General features: G+C 41.8%; 1 protein-coding gene across 1 annotated transcript in view; it reads left to right on the top strand.

The window, feature by feature from the left end:
- The window catches only part of LOC122931883 (transcription elongation regulator 1-like protein), a 148,875-nt gene extending 128,034 nt beyond the window's left edge, over positions 1 to 20,841 (top strand). Inside the window, exon 8 of the mRNA XM_044285939.1 lies at positions 20,647 to 20,841. Within this exon, the coding sequence (XP_044141874.1) occupies positions 20,647 to 20,841 (195 nt within the window). The remainder of the gene's footprint in view (positions 1 to 20,646) is intronic.
- The last annotated feature ends 370 nt before the right edge of the window (positions 20,842 to 21,211 follow it).

Below are 21,211 nucleotides of genomic sequence, written 5' to 3' on the forward strand. Positions count from 1 at the left end.
AGGCAAGGATGTAATATATCAATAATGTACTTTCTAAATAGAGCATTTGGATAGAGCAGCATTTGTGTGAGCTTCTGCTGTGTTACCGCAGCTACACACAGTGACGAACGGTATTGGAAAAAATTATTAATGCTGGTGTGATATACCAGTTGCCCCCATAAAAACAGATTTAAGCAGGGTTAAGATATACCAATAGTATACTTTCTATAGAGTGCATTTGTGTAGTGCAACATTAGTTTGCGGTTCTGCTGCGTTACCGCAGCTACACAGTTTGACAAACGCTATTGGAACAAATAATTTCAACTGGTGTGATATAAAAGATGCACCCCAGAAAAATTGATTGAGACATTAGTGTGATATACCAATAATATACTTTCTACATAGTGCTTTGGGTAGTGCAGCATTTGTTTGCAGTTCTGCTGCGTTACTGCAGCTACACAGAGTGACAAACGCTATGGGAACAAATAATTTCAACTATTGTGATATACCAGTTGCCCCCCAAAAAACTGATTGAAGTAGGGGCGTGATATACCAATAATATACTTTCTATATACTGCATTTGGGTAGTGCAGCATTTTTTTGAGCTTTCTGCTGCATTACCGCAGCTACGTACAGAGATACAAATGCTATTGGAACAAATAATTTTAACTGGTGTGATATACCAGTTGCACCCAAAAAAAACTGATTTAGACAGGGGTGATATACCAATAATATACTTTCTATATAGTGCATTTTGGTAGTGCAGCATTTGTTTTTGTAACTGCAGTAACGCAGCAGAACCACAGAGTGACAAACGCTATTGGAACAAATAATTTCTACTGTTGTGATATACCAGTTGCCCCCCAAATTAACAGTTTGAGACAGGTGTGTGATATACCAATAATATACTTTCTATATAGTGCATTTGGGTAGTGCAGTATTTGTTTTCGGTTCTGCTGTGTTAGTGCAGCTACACAGAGGGACAAACACTATTGGAGCAAATAATTTCAACTGTTGTGATATACCAGTTGCCCCCCAAAAAAACTGATTGAGACAGGGGTGTGATATACCAATAATATACATTCTATATATTGCATAGACACCACCACCACCACCATATCCCCTCCGCTCGAGTCAGAGGAATTATTTTTCCCATCCATTCCAAGACCTTAACGATGCGCATTCTTTGTATCGGATCAGGAAGAGGAGGTATCAACGGTCGCCACCCAGCAGTCTGACGACAGTATCCAGATTAGCCCAAGGAGGGTGGTCCCCGCTGTTGCTGCCTACTCCGAGATCTCCAACACTGGTGGTGAAGGTGACGATGATGACGTGTCGATGGACGTTACGTGGGTGCCAACAAAAGAGGAAGAGAATTTGAGTTCAGAGGGAGAGACAGTGCAGCAGACAGGGAGGAGAAGCAGGCAGAAGTTACAGTGCACAGGAGGCAAAAAGCAGAATGCTAATGTATCTGGAACGAGACATTTACCATGCATGGTCACATCTGGCGATCCCAGGACACTGGCACATGGTTCTGCAGTGTGTGCTTTTTTTAACGTGTCCGCTGCTGACAATAGTGTTGCCATCTGCAGTCTGTGCTGTCAACGCATAAGTCGAGGTAAGCCCAAAACTCACCTAGGGACAACCGCCTTAAAAAGGCACCTGGCCTCCCATCACCGAGCCCAGTGGGAGCACCACTGTCAGAATTCACAAAGCCACACTCCCGGCGCTCCACGTCCTGTTTCTTCTCCTTCTCCTCCTATTATTCCTCCACTCCACCTTCCACCGTGCAGTCGTCGCATTCATTTGGTAAAAGGCAGGCTTCCATAGCCCAAATGTTCGAGCGTAAAAATGATGATGCCGGATAACCCTCTTTCCCAAAGGCTTACTGCCGGCTTGTCGAAATACCAACTACTACCATATAAACTGATAGATTCAGAGGCCTTTACAAAATTTGTTGCCATTGGCAAACCGCAATGGAAGGTCTCCGGAAGGAAATATTTGTCCCAGAAGGGCATCCCGGAGCTATATGGCCACGTTCAGAGGCAAGTGAATGTGTCTCTGGCACACAGTGTCGGTGCCAAGATACATCTGACCACAGACACATGGTCTAGCAAACTCGGGCAGAGAAGGTACATAACTTTTACTGCCCGCTTTGTGAACCTTCTGATAGCTGTCAATCACCCATGTGGATATGGTGTTACCACCACGGATTGCATGTAGGCCTACCTCTTCTTCTTCTCCTCCTCCTACTCCATCCTCCGTATCCTCCTCTCCTGACTCCTCCTTTTCCACTTCTACTGCTTCTTCCGCTGCACCCCCCAAGCTCCAAAGAACCTATTCAACGTGCCATGTGAGACGTTGCCATGCTGTGCTGCAGCTGTTGTACCTGGAAGCCAAGAGCCACAACGTTCCTGCACTCCTTTCAGCTCTGCAGTCACAGGCCGATCAGTGGCTAACCCCGCTCAATTTGATAATTGGTAAAGTGGTGTGCAACAACGGTGCCAAACTGCTGAGCATGCTGAAACAGGGCAAAATGACACACGTTCCGTGCATGGCACACGTCCTGTAGTCGTGGAGCGATTTGTTGCCAAATACCCAATGGTCCAGGACATCTTGCGGTAGGCCAGGAAAATCTCTGGCCATTTTAGAAGATCTTACACGGCCATGGCTCGCCTTGCTGACATTCAGCAGCGACACCTCCTTACCATCATGCTTTTTTGTATGCTTGATAGGTTTCTCCAGCAGAAACATGCAGTTTGTGACTACCTGTACAAACTCTGTGGCAGGTCAGATTCTGGGGAGCTTGTTTTTTTTCAACGTGCCAGTGGCTGCTCATGCGTGACCCATGCAGACCTCTGCAGCCATTTGATGAGATAACTAAACTGCTCAATCACAGCCAGGGCTCCATCAGTGACATTGTACCTTACGCCTTCTTTCTGGAGCATGCATTGCATTGTGTCATTGATCAAGCCGTTGAGGAGCAGAAGCAGGAAGATGAGGAAGTCACAATACTCGATGAATTCCCAGGGGGGGGGGGGCTACTCGATCTAAGACAAGTCAACAAAGGTCTAAGGAGGAGTCAGAAGAGGATGTATTGGGGAGGAGGAGGAGAAGCAAGAATAGCATGCTTTAAACTATTCTGGGATCCCTGGTGTTGTCCGTGGCTGGGGGGGAGAACGAGGATGATGTTATCCTGGATAATGAGCAGGAGCCAGGCCACTCCATCGCTTCCAGTTTAGTGCAAATGGGTGCCTTCATGCTCCTGTGTTGAAGAGGAACCCCCCGTATAAAAAGCACAATAGGCAAGGACCAGTACATGGTGGCAACATACTTAGACCCCGGGTACAAACAGAAAATGGCAGACATGTTGCCAGGATCACAGAGGGCAGAATGCAGCACTTCCAGGCCTTGCTATGAGAAATGCTTCTTTCTTCTTTTGCGGGAGCTGGCAGAGGAATTTCCACTCAGAAAAAACTGTTGCGGGTACCAATCCAACAGTGCATGCAAGAAGAGGGCGGTTTGAAGATGTGTTTGTCACTTCGGATATGAGCTCATTCTTGCAGCCAACCCATCGACAGCCGCCCTCCGGATCCAGCCTCAGGCAATGCCTAGACCAACAGGTGTCCGACTACATCGGGTTAACAGCCGATGTGGACTCTATGAGAAGCGAGGAACCTCTGGACTACTGGGTGTGCAGGCTTGATCTGTGGCCAGAGTTGACACAATTTTCCATCAAACTTTTGGCTTGCTCCTCATCCAGTGTCCTGTCAGAAAGGATGTTCAGAGCAGCAGGGGGGATTGTGACCGATAAGCGCACTTGCCTAGCTCACGACAGTGTGGACTACCTCACATCTCTAAAAATGAATGAGGCATAGATCTCTGAGGAATTCAACACCTGTCACGACTACGTGTAATAGAATTTCCTCATGCCAGCCCACACATATCTTACAACACCAAGAACAAAGAATGGTCCCGGTCTTATGTAAATAATGAGGCATAAAAGGCCTTTTCTGTCCGTTGAATGCCTAATGTTTTGGGCCTTGGAGGAATTCAAAACCTGTGACGACCACGTGTTTCAACTATTATCATTAGGATGTTTTTCATGAGGGGGGATTTCAGTAGCCATGTTTTTAATCCAATTTAATATTTTTAGTTCTTTTAAAAATATATATTTGACCTGTATTTGTACCGGCCTTCAGTAAAATTGTCTAATATACCTCCGGCCACATAATCACTTGATCTTATATGTGCAATGAATGCATAATTTTGGGGGCATTTAATCTAACTGGCCAACAGTAACATTTTAATATGGTGACCGCCTGATGTATCTCCAGCCACATTATCAACTGTTCTTTTCTGTACGGTGAATGCATCATTTTTGGGGCCTATAGTCCACTGGCCTGCTGTAAAATTTAAATCCAATGACCGTGTTATCTACCTCCAGCCACATGCTTACTTGTTCTTTTCTGTCCGGTAAATGAATAATTTTTTGGGCCTGTAGTCCACTGGCATGCTGTAAGATTGATATCCAATGACTGTGTAATCTACCTACAGCAACATACTTACTTGTTCTTTTCTATACGGTGAATTAATAATTTATGGGGCCTCGGAGGAATTCAACACTACTGATGACCACGTGTAATCCAATTTCAACTATTATCATTAGTTTTTTTTTTTCAAGAGGGGGGATTTCGTTAGCCATGTTTTTAATCCAATTTTATATTTTAGTTCTTTTAAACATATGTATTTGACCTATATTTGTACTGGCCTGCAGTAAAATTGTTATCGATTGACTGTGTAATATACCTCCGGCCACATAATAACTTGATCTTTTCTGTCCAGTGAATGCCTAATGTTCGGGGCCTGTAGTCCAGTGGCCTACAGTAAAATTCTTATCCATTGACCGCATAATGTACCTCGAGCCACATAATCAGAATTACTTTTATGTCATGTGAATGCCTAATTTTTAAATCCCATACTCCCGTGGCCTAAAATAAAAATTTTCTAGGCTCCTACAGGGCACATTTCAGAGAATTTCCCTTTAAGAAGCATACAAATGTCCCCTGATTAAGATACATATTTCTGGTTGGAATTGTCATTGAGTCCCCTCTAGTATGTCAGTGTCCATGTTGTGTGAGTATTTTTGCACTTCTACTAAGTGTTTGGTGGCTGCAAATATGAGCTGAAGGTTTTTCAGGTTCGCCTGCCATTAAAGTGAATGGGGCCCACTGCGAACTCACGGTTCACGAACATTTGTTTGTGTTCGCGCCATCGCGTTCGCGAACTGTCCTGGCCTATGTTCGTCCACTACTACTCCCTGTAACTGTCACAGCTTCTAATAGTAGATACAGCTAGGGACAGTAGTTGAATAGTGGAAGTGAGCATGTGTGACCACCTCAACAATGTTACCAAGGTAGACTGAGAAATAAGGAAAAGAACAAACAGCAGGTGCCACTGCACAGATTTGTGTTGAATGTCAGTGACTATTATATGTAATTGCAAAATTATTCAGATCTAGGTGCTGGTTTGAAAAATATTGAATAACCTTAAGGTGACACGCTGTAAATGATTTAATATATAAATGGGTTGAAAATAGTTTGGCTACACGCAGGGAATTTGATAAAATTATAAACCAGCCTTTGCTTGCTTGTCCAGCAGTGATTATGTCATATACATCCAAGTGTCTACTGCAGCACATCAGCGTCCTCAGTGGTCTTATTCTGTACATGAAAGTATTACTGATAAGGCCAGTGATTGGCTGCAGTGGTGACATGTATGCACATCAGGGAATTGAACAAAGACTGCTAGTGACCACCACAGCTGCGTGCTGGACCCACTGGGGATTGAACAGCTGAGTATAGGATATTAATTTATTTTGTCATGACAGTCAACCATTTTAACTTTCTATATGTGTTATCTATAAGCATTGTATAACAACATGGAATTGTAATAAGTAAGGGTGGTTGTTTCCTTTCTTTGGGAGTTATATTACTTCACGAACACAGGTCTTTTTTCATTCTAAAGAATTTATTAAAATATGATTTTGACAAATTTCTAGGTCCAGTTTAAAATTCTAAAATTGACCTGAATGTTCAGGGATATTTAGATTGGGATATAAGACTTCAGCATATTTATATTCAATAAAAAATCATAATAAAAGATACCAGGAGACATTCACTATCACTTCTATTTTTCTATAACAAGGGGAATTCCATGCAGATCTGAATATCAAGGCCGAGTAAAAATTAGTAAATGCAAGCACTGCCATTCCATTCTCCAGTCACATGTTATAGAAGATCCCAAGTAGAACAAAATAACTCATCAAAGCTCATTTTAAAAAAAAAACATGATAAGATTTCAGATAAGGCGAGAAATATTGAAGTAAGGGCTAACATCACATTATTTTATGTTTTTATTTAAAAAATCCTATATTAACTTTTACGGAACTTCTAAGAATACAAGTGCGACCATTTTCTAGATACATCAATCTGATTTGGAAAAACAGCCTCTTCATATTCAATATGTTGCTTGTGCAGATTCATTTAATAGATGGCTCCCTAAATCTCATCTATAGCTTATTAACTTTAATTGTATTTTATTTTTAAACTGCACTAAATTATACTGTGGTAAAGCATGTTAATTGCTCGCAACAAAATTTATGCCATCCCCTGTTCATAGAGGAGTAATATATCACAATTTAAACAGTATTATTAGCATAGCTTACCACAAACAGAGTGAGTAAGAAAAAGAGAATCCATCTTGTATTGTTAAATCACAATTCAATCTTAAATAAATAATAACCCTTCACTTTTCATTCACCAGAGTCTGTACATTACACAATACTATATCCTTTGTTCAATCCTTTAAAACAAGTTGTAATATTAAAGCTACTGTAATGGTCTACACAAGGTGTCCATATCTGTGTATCTGTAGAGAACATAATGACTTTATAGTTTTAGCTTCCAACAATGATGTAAACTATCAACTCATGGGGACTGCAATGGGTAACAAAATGTCACCATGGTAAGCAAATGTATTCATAGCTGGTCAAGAAAACACATTTCTTAATGCAGTGCAACAAAAACCATACACTAATTCTCTATACCACTGTTTTACAGCCAGTGGCTTGGGATTCACATGCGGCTCTTAGGAACTAGACCATTTAAAATTATTATTTCACTATTCATCAGTGCCTTTGGTAGCGATAAGCGAATAGAAGCTGAATTTCCTCACGCTTCTTAGTAACGAATCACATTTTTTCTAAAATGACTGCTGCACATGTGAGGACACAGAGCAAGGAACTCTGGGAAGGTGGGATCACGCATAATGGCATGCATGCAGCCAATCAGCAGCCAGCCAGCCCTGTGATGTCACAGCCCTATAAATAACAGCAGCCATCTTAGATTCTGCCATTTACCAGTGTACTTAGTGCAGGGAGAGACGTCTGCAAGCGCTAGGGACAGTGATAAGAAAGACTTGATTGTGGTGAAAAACGATTTATAAGTGCAGGGAAAGAATAGGGAGGAATCGTTCCACAGCATTTGTGTAGAAAAGGGTTCATTAAGGAAGGTTACAGATTGGGTAATAGGAACAATCCTATTACACATTGGTGCACTGACTAGGGATCCAAATTGCCATTATACAGCTTTGTCACTCCAGCAAACTGTTCTTGTTATTGGGGTGCAAGTGCTGTACTGTTTAATACAGCCATTAACAGGGTTTATTACAAGGAAATATTTCTAGAGTATGTCTTATTTTCCCTTGTGCGGTGCAATTATATATTTTAAAGCCCTGTTTTCCGTGTATGAGCGGCGAAATAAAAATATATTCGCCGTTCAGCGTTTCACTTATATGTTAAAAAGCCCTTTGTTTTGTGTAAAAGTAGATAACCAAAAATAATAATACACACAAATAGTATAAACTCAATCTTTATTGTTTAAAAAGAAAAATTCAATACATATTAAGGCAACAATGCATATAGTGGTAGTAGTGCAGGAAAATACTGTGACAAGTATAAGACCACCATCCCTCCAACACCAATAACTCCTATTGTTTGTTTTGCACAGTCAAGTAGGAGATTACAAGACAAAGTCTTAATACAAATATTGTGTACTAAACACATATAAGAGTATAGATGGCTCACATCTCATACAGTACCTTTACCTCATGCCATAATATCTTACCATACTCATTAAATATAATTGAGTTTATACTATATGTGTGCATTATTATTTTTGGTTATCTGTTGAGTGGCACACATATTCAACCATTGCTATTCGCATTGGTTGTTGTGTAAAAATAGAAAAAAACGTAGGGCCAAATTGCTGTTTAGCGGTGCAGTGATATACTCTAAAGCCCTGTTTGTCGTGTCTTAGTGGCAAAATTTAAATATATTTGTTGTTCAGTGTTGCACTTATCTGTTGAAAAACCTTTTGTGTTGTGTAAAAGTAGAAATAAATTAGGGCCTAATTGGAAATCAGCTATGCAATAATATACTCTAAAGCCCTGTTTGCTGTGTATTAGTGGCGAAATTAAAATATATTCGCCGTTCAGCTTTGCACTTATCTGTTCAAATGCCTTTTGTGTTGTGCAAAAGAAGAAAAAAATTAGGGCCTAATTGCCTTTCAGCGATTCAGTGATGCACTCTAATGCCCTGTTTGCTGTGTATTAGTGGCAAAATTAAAATATATTTGCCGGCCATTCAGCGTTGCACTTATCTGTTGAAAAGCCTTTTGTGTTGTGTAAAAGTAGAGAAAAACCTAATTGCAGTTCAGCGGTGCAGTGACATAATCTAAAGCCCTGTTTGCCATGTATTAGTGGCAAAATAAAAATATATTCACCGTTCAGCGTTGCACTTATATGTTGAAAAGCCTTGTGTAGTATAAAAAATGAAAAAAATCAGGGCCTAATTGCCATTCAGTTATATATTCTAAAGCCCTGTCTGCCGTGTATTAGTGGCAAAAGAAAAATACATTTGCCATTCAGCGTTTCAGTTATATGTGGTAAAGCCCTATTGGCCATATGGACCGAATTATGTGAAACAGCCTTTTTTCGGGAAAATTGATGGGTGATTGTAGACCTACTTTTGTTGTATGGACCGAATTACGCAGTGGTGAAATTTGTTATGTGAAGCAGGCTTTTTTTAGGAAAAGTGATAGGTAATTGTACACCTCCTTTTTCTGTATGGACCGTATTACATCGTCCTGGGTCATGCAGTAAACTTAATGAAGACACTGATGACAACACAGCAGCAGGCCCTGTTTTTGCATATACCATCTATTCACAATTAAATCAAGCAGCTTCAGTAAGTTGAAAATATTCATGTGTTTTTATCTGCTCCATCTGCATTCATTCTCCACAGCACACGAGATATGGCAGGATAGTTTCTGCTTTAGTCCAGTTTCTTAACCCCTTAAGGACACGGCCATATTTCACCTTAAGGGTCCATTCACACGTCTGTAATTTGGGTCCGCATTCGTTCCACAATTTGCGGACCCATTCACTTTCAATGGGGCTGGACTGGATGCAAATCCACATTTCCTGGATCCGCATTTTCGGGATCAGCATCTGTTTTTTCAGGATCCGTTTTTTCTGGATCCGCAATTTTGTTCCTGAAAAAAATAGAGCATGTCCTATTCTTGTCCGCAATTGTGGACCAGAAAAGGCATTTTCTATTATAGTGTCTGTTATGTGCGGTCCGCAAATTGCAGATCGCACATTGCAGGTGTCCACGATTACGGACGTGTGAATGGACCCTTAGAACGAGGCCATTTTTTGCAAATCTGACCAATATCACTTTATGTGTGAATAACTATAAAACGCTTTTACTTATACAGGCCATTCTGAGATTTTTTTTTTTCGTTGCATATTTTACTTCATGACACTGGTAAAATGGAGTCAAATAAATTCATTTTTATTTATAAAAAAATACAAAATTTACCCCAAATTTTTTAAAAATTGCAAATTTCCAAGTTTCAATTTCTCTACTTCTATAATACATAGTATTACCTCCAAAAATAGTTATTACTTTACATTCCCCATATGTCTACTTCATGTTTGGATCATTTTGGGAATGACATTTAATTTTTTGGGGATGTTACAAGGCTTAGAAGTTTAGAAGCAAATCTTGAAATTTTTTAGAAATTTTAAGGATCAGTTCAGGTCGGAAGTCACTTTGTGAGGCTTACATAATAGAAACCACCCAAAAATGCCAAAAAACCCGTTCTAGAAACTACACCCCTCAAGGTATTCAAAACTGATTTTACAAACATTGTTAACCCTTTAGGTGTTCCACAAGAGTTAATGGCAAATGGAGATAAAATGTAAGAATTTTCCATTTTAATAAATTTTTTCCAGCAACAAAGCAAGGGTTAACAGCCAAACAAAACTCAATATTTATTGCCCTGATTCTGTAGTTTGCAGAAACACCCCATATGTGGTCATAAACTACTGTACAGGCACACTGCAGGGCGTAGAGGGAAAGGAGCGCCGTGTGGTTTTTGGAAGGCAGATTTTGCTGGACTGGTTTATTTACACAATGTCCCATTTGAAGCTCCCCTGATGCACCCCTAGAGTAGAAACTCAATAAAAGAGACCCCATTTTGGAAACAGTGGCAGTTTTGTTGGGACTATTTTTAGGGTACATTTGATTTTTGGTTGCTCTATATTGCATTTTTGTGAAGCAAGATTAACAAAAATAGAAATTCTGAAATGTAATCTCCATTTGCCATAAACTGTTGAGGAACACCTAAAGGGTTAATAAAGTTTGTAAAATCAGTTTTTAATACCTTGAGGGGTTTAGTTTCTTAGATGAGGTCACTTGTAAACTGCAGAATCAGGGTAATAAATATTAAGTTTTGTTTAGCTGTTAACCCTTGCTTTGTTACTGGAAAATATTGATTGAAATTGAAAATGTGCCCATAAATAGCTGTTTTGGCACCGTTTTTATTTTTTATTTTATCGACCGTGGTCATCTGAGGGGTGAGATCATGACGTATTTTTATAGAGAAGATTCTTACATATGTGGTGATACCTAATATGTTTTATTTTTTATTTTTTTTATTTAGGTTTTACACTATAATATCCTTTTTTAAAAAAAAAAAAAAAAACATTTTAGTATCTCCATAGTCTAAGAGTCAGTTTCTTTGTTTTTGTTTATAGCAGATTGATTTAGGTAGGGGCTCATTTTTTGTGGGTTGAGAGGATGGTTTTATTGACACTATATTGGGGGGCATATGAATTTTTGATTGCTTGCTATAACACCTTTTTTTGCACCTTTTTTTGACAGTGTTCATATGAGGGGTTAGGTCATGGGGTATTTTTATAGAAAATATTCCTACGGATGCGGAAATACCAAATATGTCAACTTTTTTTAATTTATTTTCTCAAGTCTTAGAACCATAGTTTATTTTTTCGATTGTCAGTGGCTAAATATAATTAAAATTGGGGAAGGGGATTATAAATGTAGTACTCCATGGAAGTGTGATACTCCCTGAAACAACCAATAATGCAGAGGCTTTGATGATCGGGGCACGTGTCACACTGAGTGGTGGTGTCCTTCGTATCCCCCTCCTGTGACACACTCTGCACCTTTTTTGGCTCTGTCCCTTCTTTCCAGTATGGGAAACCACACCTGGAAAGTGTTGGCAAGGGACAATCCGGGCGCCTCCAGTTTCCAAAGTACTCCGGCCTGCTGTTTTCCGGTCAGAAAAAATCATAGAACTAAAGGAGTTCCCCTGTGTTGCCAGCGCTCTGGGACAGCACAAAAGAGTTGTACAAGGCAACCTGTACCAAGTAGACTGTAACTTTTTTGTACCATGCCCGGGTTTTGCGCATGGCGTTATATGGCTTGAGGACTTGATCAGAGAGATCAACTACTCCCATATACCGATTGCAGTTGACATTCGGACTTGAGGACCGTTGCTGCGGTACCTAGCACAGGGACAGGGGTGATGCTGTTACCATGAATTGTGAACAGTACAAGGACATCCCTCTTGTCCTTATATCTGACTAGCAACAGGTTTCCACTGGTAAGGGCACGGGTCTCACCCCTGTGGATAGGTACCTGGAGGGGGTGGGTAGGGAGGCCGCTTAGATTTTTCTGCATGGTCCCACAAGCAGACGTGGATCTGGCGGCAAGGGACTGGAACAAAGAGATACTAGTATAAAAGCTATCCACTTACACGTGGTAACCTTTATCTAGCAGTGGGTGCATAAGGTCCCACACAGGTTTCCCACTAACACCCAGAGTGGGGGGACATTCTGGGGGTTGAATACGGGAATCTCGCCCCTCGTACACACAAAACTTGTAAGTGTCCCCTGAGGTACTCTCACAAAGTTTGTACAGCTTCACGCCCATTCCTCACTCGCTTAGAAGAAACATACTGGCGTAAAATCTGAAAGCAATGAGAGACTCATCAATCGCGACCTCCCTTCCAGCTACATAGGCCTCCAAAAATTTGGCCCCAAAGTGATCGATGACCGGCCTGATTTTGTACAGGCGGGATCACCTTGGCAGGACATGCTGCATTATCTGCATAATGCAGGCATTTCCGAATGGCCTCAAAACGGGAGTTTGTCATGCCCGTACTGTGGGGTGTGGTAGAGGATGCCCCAACAACAGTACAGCCTGACCCGTTTTTTTTTGACTAGGCCCATGTGCAGCACGAGGCCCCAAAATGTGCTAATCTCGGCTGCACTGACCGGAGTACAGCCATCGGCCCTAACCAAAAAGGAGCCCGGGTGTTGAGCAATGAAATGTTGGGCATACAAGTTTGTTTGCTCCACCATTAGATTAACAAAGTGGTCACTGAAAAAAGACTAAAATAGTTGTATTCAGTGAAGCCCACTGTGGGAATCTGGATTCCTGGTTCACCAACAAAATCAGGAATCACAGGCTCAAAATCCTCTGGGGTACACCATGCAAGTTCACCGGTAGGGGGCTCAGGTGCACTTATCTGGTGGGCCGGAAAACTAGTACGAGCCCCAGAGCTGCTCATACTAGTGTGGGCCATAGGGTCCCTGGCATGGCGGTCCCCTTGCTCTGCCACCTTGGGGGCTCATCATCATCGCTAGATGATGAGGAGGACGCGGAAGACAACAGGAAAGTGGGGTCATCCTCGTCCTCACTGGGGCTCTCGGAGTCGGAGGCAAGCTGGGTGCATGCCTCTTCGGCCGAGGACATCCGGCGGGCCATTGGGGAACGAGTGTTAGTGGACTTTGCCCTAAACCTAAAAGAAAAAATAAAAGAAAATAAAAACTGTGAAAACTCAAAAAAGGCAAAAAATAAAAAGATTCAAACTCGCTGATCAGCCGTCCGAAGCTGATCAGCGGTGGGGTGGGCGATGCGCTAACAGTGGCCGTATGCTAAGAGTGCCACTGTGTGTGGGGGGGCCAAGCTGCAGCACCCGGATATAGGGTCACACAGCTGTGCTGTGGACCCCAGACACCCAATCAGGGTGATGCAACAATCAAACTTTTTTTTGGGGGGGTGCTGGGTCAGGAGATCCAACGCAGGCTTTTCGCAATCAAGGAAATAATGACTGGAGATTACAAATTCTCAAATTTGCAATATCACTGCCACATGAGCCCTGTGGGGGCTGAACTGGAGCAGGAGGAGGAGAAAGACTTTGGAGCACAAGCAATGTGTAGCGAAATGGGTGGTTTTTCTACACAGGTGACATTAGAAGAGGAGCAAGAGCAGCCGGAGGAGCTACAGGGCGATCAGAAATGTGAGGCAGTATGCAGTGGAGAAGGAGGCAGGGAGTCCCTCTGAGTCACTTGCACAAATAGCCGACTGCATGCTCACTTGCTTGGGTAGTGACAGCTAAATTGTCGCCATTCGACAATAGGGATGACTTCTGGCTCTCCACCTAGTTGGACCCTCACTACCGGTCCAAAATTTTTAGACCCTCTGAGAGGGAGGACAAACTAAACTACGATAGAGACATCCTATGTAGTCAGTTGGCTGCTGCCTATCTGCACCATCGTCCATCCACTCGTAGGTCTGAACAGGAGGGCCCTCTGCGCTCACGTTCCACTGCCATGGCTGCTGGGGAGGGAGGGTGGGGTGGCAGGAGCAGTACCAGCTCCATCAGCAGTAGCCTGAGTCTACAGTCGCTGATGAGCAGCTTTCTTCACTCGACTAGTGTAGAAACAGCAGGGCAATAAATACCACTGGTCTGATATAGAACTAATCATTCATTTTATTACAATGTGTACTACAAAATTACTAGCTTAGAAAAAAAAAATTTTTTTTTGTTACAAAAGAAAAAAAAATAATGTAACAGCAACACTACCTCTTGGAAGGGAGCTTCCCTATCTCAATGACTGACCTTTTAGGCAGGCCTTGAAACTAAATTTAGGATTATAGACAGGCCAATACCCTATCTGCCTACAGCTGTTTGTCACTTTGCTCTGAACTCATGAAAGCCAATCAAAGTATTGGTTTAGCTTAGTAAGTGGCCTGTCATTCTGATTGCACCATTTTTCCAAGAAAGCTGTGCCTCTAATGCCACCTCTTGGCAGTATGACCTTTAAACAGTCTTTGAAACATAATAGGATTAGACCAAACCAGTAACTCATCTGCAGACAGCTGTTTCAGGGTGATTCTCCTTTATTAGTGCAGAGTAGAGGAATATTTTGGTTGGTAGGCACTCTCCATAAGGAATAATAGCACACCCATATACCCAACAGAGGTATCTCACTTAGCCAAACTAGTTTTCTGTTTTGCACCACCAATGAAACACAGTTACCTGAATCAGCTGTCTGCAGATGACTTTCTGGTTAAGCTATAAGCTATAATTCAAGGCCTTCAAGACTTATAGGATAGTGAGATGGATTTAGGGGATACTATTTATCATTATAGACAGTGCCTAGTAGACATAAAGAGTCTTATAGACCAGACAATTCTCCTCTGAGAAAAAAAAGTTATGCTAATTGATATCTCTCTTTTTTTTTTAAACTAACAAACTGAACCTCTGACACCAACCTAAATAATATAGCCATCCTATCAGTCATTGCTTTATTTTTTATTTTATTTTTAAATAGAGTTTAAGGGATAACTTGAATAATAGCTATACCAGTAACTCATTTGCAGACAGCTCTTTAACCACTTCAACCCCGCTAGCTGAAACCCCCTTAATGACCAGGCCACTTTTTACACTTCTGCACTACACTACTTTCACCGTTTATTGCTCGGTCATGCAACTTGCCACCCAAATGAATTTTACCTCCTTTTCTTCTCACTAATAGAGCTTTCATTTGGTGGTATTTCATTGCTGCTGACATTTTTACTTTTTTTGTTATTAAGCGAAATTTAACGATTTTTTTTGCAAAAATTTATTGATCTACATGTCTTTGATAAAAAAAAATGTTTGGGTCAAAAAAAATTGTTATAGCTTTTAAAAACTATGGTACAAAAATGTGAATTTCCGCTTTTTGAAGCAGCTCTGACTTTCTGAGCACCTGTCATGTTTCCTGAGGTTCTACATTGCCCCGACAGTACAAACACCCCACAAATGACCCAATTTCGGAAAGTAGACACCCCAAGGTATTCACTGATGGGCATAGTGAGTTCATAGAACTTTTTATTTTTTGTCACAAGTTAGCGGAAAATGATGATTATTTTTTTTTTTCTTACATAGTCTCATATTCCACTAACTTGTGACAAAAAATAAAAACTTCCATGAACTTACTATGCCCATCACAAAATACCTTGGGGTGTCTTCTTTCCAAAATGGGGTCACTTGTGGGGTAGTTATACTGCCCTGGCATTTTAGGGGCCCTAATGTGTGCGAAGTAGTTTGAAATCAAAATCTGTAAAAAATGGCCGGTGAAATCCTAAAGGTGCTCTTTGGAATGTGGGCCCCTTTGCCCACCTAGGCTGCAAAAAAGTGTCACACATCTGGTATCGCCGTACTCAGGAGAAGTTGGGGAATGTGTTTTGGGGTGTTATTTTACATATACCCATGCTGGGTGAGATAAATATCTTGGTCAAATGCCAACTTTTCCCATTTTTTAATACAAAGTTGGCATTTGACCAAGATATTTATCTCACCCAGCATGGGTATATGTAAAATGACACCCCAAAACACATTGCCCAACTTCTCCTGAGTACGGCAATACCAGATGTGTGACACTTTTTTGCAGCCTAGGTGGGCAAAGGGGCCCACATTCCAAAGAGCACCTTTAGGATTTCACCGGCCATTTTTTACAGATTTTGATTTCAAACTACTTCGCACACATTAGGGCCCCTAAATTGCCAGGGCAGTATAACTACCCCACAAGTGACCCCATTTTGGAAAGAAGACACCCCAAGGTATTCCGTGAGGGGCATGGCGAGTTCCTAGAATTTTTATTTTTTGTCACAAGTTAGTGGAATATGAGACTTTGTAAGAAAAAAATAAAATAAAAAAATCATCATTTTCCGCTAACTTGTGACAAAAAATAAAAAATTCTAGGAACTCGCCCTGCCCCTCACGGAATACCTTGGGGTGTCTTCTTTCCAAAATGGGGTCACTTGTGGGGTAGTTATACTGCCCTGGCATTCTAGGGGCCCTAATGTGTGGTAAATAGTTTGAAATCTAAATGTGTAAAAAATGACCTGTGAAATCCTAAAGGTGCTCTTTGGAATGTGTGCCCCTTTGCCCACCTAGGCGGCAAAAAAGTGTTACACACCTGGTATTGTCGTACTCAGGAGAAGTTGGGGAATGTGTTTTGGTGTGTCATTTTACATATACCCATGCTGGGTGAGAGAAATATCTTGGCAAAAGACAACTTTTCCCATTTTTTTAGACAAAGTTGGCATTTGACCAAGATATTATCTCACCCAGCATGGGTATATGTAAAATGACACCCAAAACACATTCCCCAACTTCTCCTGAGTACGTCGATACCACATGTGTGACACTTTTTTGCAGCCTAGATGTGCAAAGGTGCCCAAATTCCTTTTAGGAGGGCATTTTTAGACATTTGGATCCCAGACTTCTTCTCACGCTTTCGGGCCCCTAAAATGCCAGGGCAGTATAAATACCCCACATTTGACCCCATTTTGGAAAGAAGACACCCCAAGGTATTCAATGAGGGGCATGGCGAGTTCATAGAATTTTTTTTTTTTGGCACAAGTTAGCGGAAATTGATTTTTTTTTGTATTTTCTCACAAAGTCTCCCTTTCCGCTAACTTGGGACAAAAATTTCAATCTTTCATGGACTCAATATGCCCCTCACGGAATACCTTGGGGTGTCTTCTTTGCGAAATGGGGTCACATGTGGGGTATTTATACTGCCCTGGCATTTTAGGGGCCCTAAAGCGTGAGAAGAAGTCTGGAATATAAATGTCTAAAAAATGTTACACATTTGGATTCCGTGAGGGGTATGGTGAGTTCATGTGAGATTTTATTTTTTGACACAAGTTAGTGGAATATGAGACTTTGTAAGAAAAAAATAAAAATCCGCTAATTTGGGCCAAAATAAATGTCTGAATGGAGCCTTACAGGGGGTGATCAATGACAGGGGGGTCATCAGGGAGTCTATATGGGGTGATCACCCCCCTGTCATTAATCACCCCACTGTCATTGATCACCCCCCCTGTAAGGCTCCATTCAGACGTCCGTATGATTTTTACGGATCCACGGATACATGGATCGGATCCGCAAAATGCATACGGACGTCTGAATAGAGCCTTACAGGGGGTTGATCAATGACAGGGGGGTGATCAGGGAGTCTATATGGGTGATCACCCCCCTGTCATTGATCACCCCCCTGTAAGGCTCCATTCAGACGTCCGTATGCGTTTTGCGGATCCGATCCATGTATCCGTAAAAATCATGCGGACGTCTGAATGGAGCCTTACAGGGGGATGATCAATGACAAGGGGGTGATCAATGACAGGGGGGTGATCAGGAAGTCTATATGGGTGATCACCCCCTTGTCATTGATCACCCCCCTGTAAGGCTCCATTCAGACGTCCGTATGTGTTTTGCGGATCCGATCCATGTATCCGTGGATCCGTAAAAATCATACGGACGTCTGAATGGAGCCTGACAGGGGGGTGATCAATGACAGGGGGGTGATCAGGAAGGCTATATGGGTGATCACCCCTTTGTCATTGATCACCCCCCTGTAAGGCTCCATTCAGACGTCCGTATGTGTTTTGCGGATCCGATCCATGTATCTGTGGATCCGTAAAAATCATACGGACGTCTGAATGGAGCCTTACAGGGGGGTGATCAATGACAGGGGGGTGATCAATGACAGGGGGGTGATCAGGAAGTCTATATGGGTGATCACCCCCTTGTCACTGATCACCCCCCTGTAAGGCTCCATTCAGACGTTCGTATGTGTTTTGCGGATCTGATCCATGTATCCGTGGATCCGTAAAAATCATACGGACGTCTTAATGGAGCCGTACAGGGGGGTGATCAATGACGTGGGGGTGATCAATGACAGGGAAGCGATCAGGAAGTCTATATGTGTGATCACCCCCTTGTCATTGATCACCCCCCTGTAAGGCTCCATTCAGACGTCCGTATGTGTTTTGCGGATCCGATCCATGTATCTGTGGATCCGTATAAATCATACGGACGTCTGAATGGAGCCTTACAGGGGGGTGATCAATGACAGGGGGTTGATCAATGACAGGGGGGTGATCAGGAAGTCTATATGGGTGATCACCCCCTTGTCATTGATCACCCCCCTGTAAGGCTCCATTCAGACGTCTGTATGTGTTTTGCGGATCCGATCCATGTATCTGTGGATCCGTAAAAACCATACGGACGTCTGAATGGAGCCTTCCAGGGGGGTGATCAATGACAGGCGGGTGATCAATGACGGGGGGGGGGGGGTGATCAGGGAGTCTATATGAAGTGATCAGGGGTTCATAAGGGGTTAATAAGTGACAGGGGGGGGTGTAGTGTAGTGTAGTGGTGGTTGGTGCTACTTTACACAGCTACCTGTGTCCTCTGTTGGTCGATCTAAACAAAAGGGACCACCAGAGGACCAGGTAGCAGGTATATTAGACGCTGTTATCAAAACAGCGTCTAATATACCTGCTAGGGGTTAATAAAAATCGGATCTCCAGCCTGCCAGCGAACGATCGCTTACCTTCCGTTCCTGTGAATGCGCGCGCCTGTGTGTGCGCGTTCACAGGAAATCTCGGCTATCGCGAGATGACGCACCGATGCGTCGTTGAGCGCACAGCTGCCGCCTTCGGACCGCAGATCTGCGTTAGGCGGTCCGGAGTCGGTTAAGGTTGTATTCTTCTCATCTATCCAGAGTGGAGAGAACTGACTTAACTGGATGAGAGGCCTTCATCAGCATTTGGAGGACGATACTACTTCTCCCTATGAAGAGCACAAACACGACAATCGAGGTGGTCCCACAAATGCTCAATTGGGTTCAAGTCTGGAGAATTAGGGGGCCAGGGTAATACCTTTAAGTCTTGGTTATACTCTCCCAACCAATGTCGACTGTCTCGGTAATGCTCTTCCAACCAATGTTTACATTTCTAGCCATGTGCCCTAGGGAAGACAAACAGCATGTATGGGTGTACGCAATCTGCAAGGATTGATTCATACCCAAATCAAGGATGCCTTTCACATAGATGGGTGGGTCAAGAGAATGCAACAAATACATTCCCCAGACCATATCACTGCCACCACTAGCTTCTGCTCTTCCTGCAATGGTTGTAAGGTGCATGTGCTCTGTTTCTCACATGACATGCCAACATCCATCTGTTTGATGAAACAGTAAACATGAATCATCAGAGAAAGTAATCCTTTGACAATCAGCGGAGGCCCAAATCTGATACTTTCACAAAAAACTGAAGCTTTATCTGATGAAGTGCAGTCACCATCCATCTGCTTCGAAGACTCATAAACAGTGGGGAACTATTCTTTTAAACATCTGGTAGCCCCCTGGTTCATTTAGGCCGTGAGCTGCTCCACTGTAGCATGTCAGTCTGCCCTCTCACAACTTCATAGCGTATGTTCACCTCTCACATAAAAGGCATGAGGTGCACAGCAGTTTCCACGTCTCTATTCGAAATGATGCCTTTTGTCCACTCACGATACAATTTCAACACGGCAGCACGTGAACAGTTCACAAACATCACAGTTTCAGAAATGCTGCCACCTTTGGCCCAAAAGCTACACACATTGACAACATTAAACAGGGCATAGCTTTTATTATTTCATTAGTGATTATTTTTCTTATAGAAGTGTGCAAAATAATACAAATTGCCATTAAACAGTGGCTTAATTGTTATAGTTGAGTGCCTAAGCACTCACTAATGTACTTTTGCGATCTATATTGCATTCAAGCTTTGTTCAAAGCATGAGATACCCAGCATTATACGCATTAATATGCAATTAATAGCTTTTGTCTGTCTGCTAAAATTTATTGATATAAAGTGTATGCCGGTATTTACGGTTCCACTTCAGTATGTATTACACATTTTAGAATCCGTTGGTTGCACTTCAGTGGCAGGTAATTTACTTTTATAATGCCATTAATAAAATAAGTCTTGTCTTTGCTCTGGCACGTACTTTAGACGTGTGAAGACATTGAAATTAAAATGCGTTAGAAATCTCAATTTGAGGAAAAAAATTACTGTTCTATTTGTGATAATCTCTTTTCTTATGTCAAATGCTCTCTTTGCTTTATAAGCTAACATCACAAAGAGTCGACCAGCTACAGTGTTTAAATGTAGATTCTTTTGTAATGCATTTCATAGAAGGAGCAGAAAAAAATGTAGTGAAGTATAAAAAGAAAGATTGCCAAGATAACCAAGACAACTGTCACAAAGTACCATCCATTAGAGTACATAAAGAATTCCTCTTGAAAGAGCTATTGAATAATTGATACAGCATATGATTACATGGTAGGGCATGCTGTCACACCAGCAATACATTTTGTACTGATTGTGAATTTGCAGTGACTGCTTAGTTCGGCATGGTTCATAATTTATTGGAAATAGGAAATAATGAAAACTGGTAACTTAATTGAATTTAAAGAAGACAAAAATTAAACATTTAAAGGCAGTCACTGTATTCCGAAGGTCTTAGTACATTCTTTTTTTTATAAAAGTTGTATATGTAACCATCACAAAGTTTCACTGTAGTATATTTTGGGGTAAAGTTAACCACATGTATTAGAAAATTGCAAACAGTGTATAATAATTTCATAATATACTTTGTAGAAATCAGTAGCTGGAGCACTGTGATAATTGAGT

Source organism: Bufo gargarizans, chromosome 3 (assembly GCF_014858855.1).
Source record: "Bufo gargarizans isolate SCDJY-AF-19 chromosome 3, ASM1485885v1, whole genome shotgun sequence".
In the NCBI taxonomy this organism is placed as follows: Eukaryota; Metazoa; Chordata; class Amphibia; order Anura; family Bufonidae; genus Bufo; species Bufo gargarizans.